This window comes from Monodelphis domestica, chromosome 2, assembly GCF_027887165.1.
Source record: "Monodelphis domestica isolate mMonDom1 chromosome 2, mMonDom1.pri, whole genome shotgun sequence".
Taxonomy (NCBI): domain Eukaryota; kingdom Metazoa; phylum Chordata; class Mammalia; order Didelphimorphia; family Didelphidae; genus Monodelphis; species Monodelphis domestica.
Genome location: NC_077228.1, coordinates 190,974,991 through 190,980,990, shown reverse-complemented (window position 1 = coordinate 190,980,990; position 6,000 = coordinate 190,974,991). Strand labels below are relative to the sequence as shown.

The 6,000-nt window shown below is 39.2% G+C and overlaps 1 protein-coding gene across 2 annotated transcripts in view; it reads right to left on the bottom strand.

Moving 5' to 3' along the window:
* Nucleotides 1–345: 345 nt before the first annotated feature.
* LOC103093164 (CMRF35-like molecule 8) overlaps nt 346–6,000 on the bottom strand; it is a 28,526-nt gene continuing 22,871 nt past the window's right edge. For both annotated transcript variants that reach the window (XM_007481859.2, XM_007481860.2), the window contains exon 7: nt 346–3,837. In XM_007481859.2, the coding sequence (XP_007481921.1) occupies nt 3,709–3,837 (129 nt within the window). In that variant the 3' untranslated portion in view covers nt 346–3,708. The remainder of the gene's footprint in view (nt 3,838–6,000) is intronic.

The following is a 6,000-nucleotide window of genomic DNA, read 5'->3' as shown; positions in this document are numbered from 1 at the left end:
GTAACAAGTTGACAGCAGATTCAAGAGTGGGGATTTAATGTATATACTCTGGAGTGCCCCTAAGAAGTATTTCTCACACCCTACATTTCACATCCACCCTGGCAGTAGAATCAGTACCTGTGGGGTCTTGAACATGGAACGTCAACATATAGGCTAGAAAAATCTTCTGTAGTTATAAACATGTTCCTTCTCTAACAGAATTTAAACTCTTTTTGGTAAGGTAGGGATTTTTTCACTTTTGTCTTAGTATCCCCATAACCTAGTACGGTGCTTTGCACACAGCAGGTACTTAGTAAGTACTTTTTAATTGATGACTTTTCCTTCCTTCTTTATTTTCTGTTCTCATTTTCCTCTTCTTCTTCTTTCCCTGCACTATCAGCCTCAGAAATAATTCAGCTTGCTTCCCCTTGTATATTGCTTTTGAGCATTCACCCTGTAGTGCTGCTGCCTTATACTATGGACACTGCTAAGTCTCATCAGTTGCATCTTTCCCACCTTTATTTTACTATTTTACTGAGTCCCAGCAGAGTCCAGGGGCTCAGCTCAAATATATTTCTGCTTCAAGACTTATTCCGATCCTCCTGTTAGTGTCCTCCTCATTCCCAAAATTATTTTGCATTATGCAAGCATATATACACACATAATTGGTACTTAATAAATATTTTTCAACTGACTAGCAACTCTCTAAGACTGTAAATTGCAGAGTAGGCATCAGTCTGCACTGGTAGAGAAATTTCCATACTGGGAGCTTCCTATGCCAATGAGATCACAAGTCCAGTCTAAAGAAATCCATAGGATTCTGGCATTAAAGATCCTATGTTCCAACCCTAGCTCTGTTTCTTACTGTCTTTTGCCTTTGCCATCTTGTGGTAGCAAAGAATTGGAAGTTGGGGGATTGTCCATCAATTGGGGAATGGCTAAACAAGTTGTGGTATATGATTGGGATGGAATACTGTTATGCTATAAGAAATGATGAGCAGGATGATTTCAGAAAAATTTGGGAAGACTTACATGAACTGATGTAAAGTGAAGTGAGCAGAACCAGAAGAACTTGTACACAATGACAGCAATATTTCTTGATGAATTGTGAATGACTTGCTTTTTCTTAGCAGCAGTGCAGTGATCTAAGATAATCCCAGAGACTCATAATGATAAATGCCATTTACCCTCTGAGAAAGAACTGATGGAGTCTGAATGCAGACTGAAACATGCCATATTTCAATTACTTTCTTCTTTTTATTTTTTTAAATATCTCTTCCACAAAATGACTAATATGAAAAATGTTTTACATGATTACACATTTAAAATAAATATCAGATTGCTTACTGTCTCAGGGAGGGGTGAGGGGTGGGAGAGACTAAGGGAGGGAGAGTGGGAAGGAGGGAGAGAATTTGGAATTCAAAATTTAAAAAAAGTTCAAAAATTTTTTATGTGTAATTGGGAAAAAAGAAAATAGTATTAAAAAAGAAAAAGACATTTAAGTTCTCTGTGCCTCAGTTGTTTTCATCTGTGAAATGAAGGGAATAGGTTCTGTGGAGTCAGGATTCTTATTTACTAGACCTTAGATTTGTTATTTTTGTTGTGCTTCTAGAACCTTGTCATCATTACAAGGGATCATGGGTAGCTTAGGCCTTGCATTCCTGAAAGATTCTGGGAAAGTTCACTGCCTCAAGGGGGAAAAATAAAAGATGTATTGTAACTTGATTTGTAGCTTACTGTAGTCAATTTCTCATTAATATTTTACTTTTTTCTCCGTATTGCAGAGACCCCCACAAAGCTGCTAATCCTCAGTGGTTTGGTTCTTAATGAATCCATTAATTTTGTGTGCAGTTGTATAGATTCATTAATCTCCCAACTTTTTAAGCCTTGTCCTTCCTTGTACTTGCAGCTCATCATTGAGTATATTCCACCAAGGTTATGCAAATATCTTTCTTTATTAAACCAACAAATAGATTCATGTTGTTCAGGCTTGATTTGAAGTCCATGGTGAATATCCCCAGATAACTTTGTAACCCTCTTGGTTCAAAGTTGACATTTGCATGAGGTTCTCTTCATATCTCTTCATTTCTGGAAAAGATGATTTTGAGATGCCCCACTTTGCCACCTTGTGTGTCCTCTCAAAGCCAGAAGTCAAAAGATCAAATATTTCTCCTAACTTCTAATCAACTCCGTCCCTCATGTAGGCACAGAGGTTTGAGTAATAGATCTCTTCACTAATAAGGAGAGTTTTATGCAAATACCAGTACTGAGCCCCAGGTTACAATTAATAGGCAAGCTACTACTGAATTATTTCCTCAGCAGTTTTTAAGATTAGTGATGGTCTTTGATCTCCTCTCTAGTTCTCAATCCCCTGAGTCTTATTTTATAGATTAGGAACCTGACCCTCAAAGTGGTCCAGTGGCCAGCCTAGGATTGAACAGTCAGTCAAAGGTCATTTCAAATTGTCTATCTTCAAGCATGCCTAACAACAGAGTAAGATAAGCAAAGTCTAGGAAGACTGGTATTGAACTACAAGTGGTTATGCCAAGGAGGGGCTGGTTGGTACATTAAAGCTGAAACTGCTGAGTAATGGAATTAATGCTACCATTAACTGCAAAGTGTCATAACATTGGGCTTTTCTCACACTTATAAAAATTACAAGGTACTAAATGGCTTGAATACTTAAACGTTGAATGACTGAATATTGAACAAGAGACAAGAGGAAGATGGGAGCAAAACTACTGGCAAAGTTGGAGAAGGAGAGGGTTGAAACTCAGGGTTTGCAATCCCACTATTCATCTCTTTTGGGAATGTTTTGAATAGTCTCAGTCCCAGTGATTAACAAGTACAATGCATGTAAGGTTTGGACTGCACCATTATACCATCACTTATAGATCTCTAGGGGTTAAAATTTCAGTCCATCCTTTCCCAACACCTTTGAGATGCCACATAGGGAGTTGTAATCTTGGCTTCAATGGATTTTTCTACTTCTAAATCCATAATTTATCCTTATAGGCCTTGTAGGGGCATGGCTTTCCATCCTCATTGCAAAATAAGCAACTGAAATTAAGCCAGGGGAAAGATATAGAAAGAGAATTAGACCTGAATTTTCTCATTTTGTCTCTTTTGGAGTAGATGTTTCTTATTGGTTCTCAGTGCAGACATCAGAGCTTGCAAATTTTCAGTTACTATTCTTCTAGGGGGCAGGGAAGGAGAGCTGAATATAGAGAGGAGAGTGATCAAGATTAAGAGCTCCCAAGGCCCAGCCCTAGGGTACTATGGGATATCATACCATATAACAGTAATTGTTCATATTTATAAAGAATTTAAAATTAAACAAAATGTTTTCCTTAAACAGCCTTGTGAGGTAGGTAATTTAAATATTATAGTTAATGTAAATATTAACAACTCAATTTTACAGGTAATAAAATTGAGACAAAGAGGTTCCACTGAATAACTAATGTCAGAATAGACTTAGAGTTAGAAACAGGATTTGAACCTGTCTTCTGAACCCAGGATGGATCTTCCTGCCATTCTCCTTGGATCTCAGATAGAAATTATAACCTCTCCCCACCGCTTTCCCCCCTACCTCTTCCCTTATTTTAGTTACTTATATTTGTGTATGCCACAAAACTATTTTGGAGATCTCATTATAGTACAAAATTGTTGGATATTGTCCTGGAAAAAAAGGTATAATTTGTGTTCTTTTCCAATGAGCTGGCCTGGAACTTATTTCTTCATTATTCTGCTATACACTGCTTTCTCCTCTTGATACTCTTGACTCTCCAAAGCTGTATTTTTGTTGTCCATGGGAAAGGCTAAGGTGGAATATATAATAGACTGCTCTGGATCAGTGGTCTATAGAGAGAAAGAGAAAATGTTTGGAGGTCTAGGGGAAGGAGAGAAGAGGAGAAGGAGCAGCCAGTTTAGAGTAGTGATTCCCTTCCCTCCCCTTCCCTTTCCTTCTCCCCCTTTCCTTCCCTTCCTTCCCCTTCCCTTCCCTTCCCTTCCCTTCCTTACCCTTCCTTTCCCTTTCCTCTCCTCCCCCTTTCCCCTCCCCTCCCCTCCCTTCCCCTTCCCTCCTTTCCCCTTCCCTATCAACACTGAGTATTGGTTCCAAGGTAAAAGAGCAGTAATGGCTAGGCAGTGGGGATTAAGTGACTTGCCCAGAGTCACACAGGTAGGAAGTGTCTAAGGTCACATTTGCACCCAGGACCTCTACCAGATTTGGCTCTTAATCCACTGAACTATTTTCTGACATAGATTGCTGATATTACTGTTCTTACTCATATATCTCATATTTTTTCTTTAGTCCAAGTATGTCTATCCTTGACATGTAACTGGGAGATCATGAAGTTATATTACAAACACAGCCCAACTTGTCTTCGTTAATTCCTTGGCCAAGGCAACTTCAGCATGGACATATTAAATAGCCAGGGGTGGAGTGGGGAAAGAGTCAGATAACATGGAACAGGTAAGCAAATCCACATATAGAGAGGTTAAATGGCTTCTTCTAACATCATGCAGCCAATGAGGGATTAAGGTAGAAGCAAGCTTAAGAGTTTCCATTTGAACTAATAACCTGTTTTTTTTTTAACTCTTACCTTCTGACATAGAATCAATACTATGTGTTGGTTCCAAGGGAGAAGACCAGTAAGATCTAGGCAATGGGGTTTAAAGTGACTTGCTCAGGGAAGACAGATTTGAACTGAGGATCTCCTATCTCCAGGATGGTGTTTCTATCCACTGAACCACCTAGCTGCCCTGGGAGATGTATTCTTAACTAAATAAGAGATAGAGGTACTTTGTTCTTGTTTGGTCATTTTCATTTGTGTCTGACTAGTCTCTGACACCAAGTCCAATAAGGAACCTTGTCTATGGCAAAAATCCATACTTCTTATGCTCTTTTCATGTGTCCCTATTTGGGATTTTCTTGGCAAAGAAAGAGTCCCTTCAGAGAACTGGACTGGAAGTAGGGCCTTATAGGTTAGTTTCAAGCTTAATATCTGACTAGCTATTGGGGCAAGTCACCTAACATTTCTGTATTTTAGTTTCCTCCACCATACCTGGGGAATATCTCCTACCCCTTCCCTCCAGCAGAAACTCATGTAGGAAAGCAATAAAGTCAGACTACTCAGGAGTAGTTGAGGGCATTTCCTCTAATACTGGATAATCATCCAGGTCTAAACCTGTCACTGTAGGTGTCCCCTCAGGGTTCTGGCCCATTTTCTCTTTTCCTTCTATAATTCTTCATTTGGTATTCTCTTTAGCAGTCATGTATTTAATTATCATCTCCTTGCTGATGATTCTCAGACCTACCTATCTTGTCCTAACCTCTCTGTTGACCTCTAGTTTAACATTTTCCCATGACCTTTCTGATATTTTCAACTATCTAGTAGAAACCATCTTAAACTCAATACATTAACTCTCTCCCTAAACCCTATCCCTTTCCAAACTTCCTTATTATTGTAGGGCATACCAATATCCTCTCAGTCACCCAGGCTTGTAACTTGGTTGTCATCTTCAGCTCCTCACTATTTCTCACCCCTTATATCCAGCCTGTTGCCAGACCTGTTGATTTCACCTTTTTAATGTTTCTTCATCCTCTATTACAGCCAACCACAGCACAGGACTCCATCACCTCATCCTTGGATTATTACAAAAGCTTACTGGTGGGTCTTCTGGCCACAGGTATTTTCTGCCCTCAACTTCCAATCCATCCTTCAGCCACCAAAGTAATTTTCCTAAAGTTTGGGTCTGATCATGACATCACCTCTCTACTACAGAAATTCCAGTGGTTCATTATCACCTCCAACTTCAAATACAATATCTTCTGTGGGACTTTCAAAGCCCCACCTAGCTCCCTCCTCTCTTTCCAGTCTTCTTACAACTTACTCTGATCCAGGTACTCTCTGATCCAATAACAATGGCTTTTTTGCTGTTTCACAAACAAGATACGCCATTCTTTAGCTCTGGACTATCCTCCATAACTGCAATATGCCACCTATCCTTATCTACTAG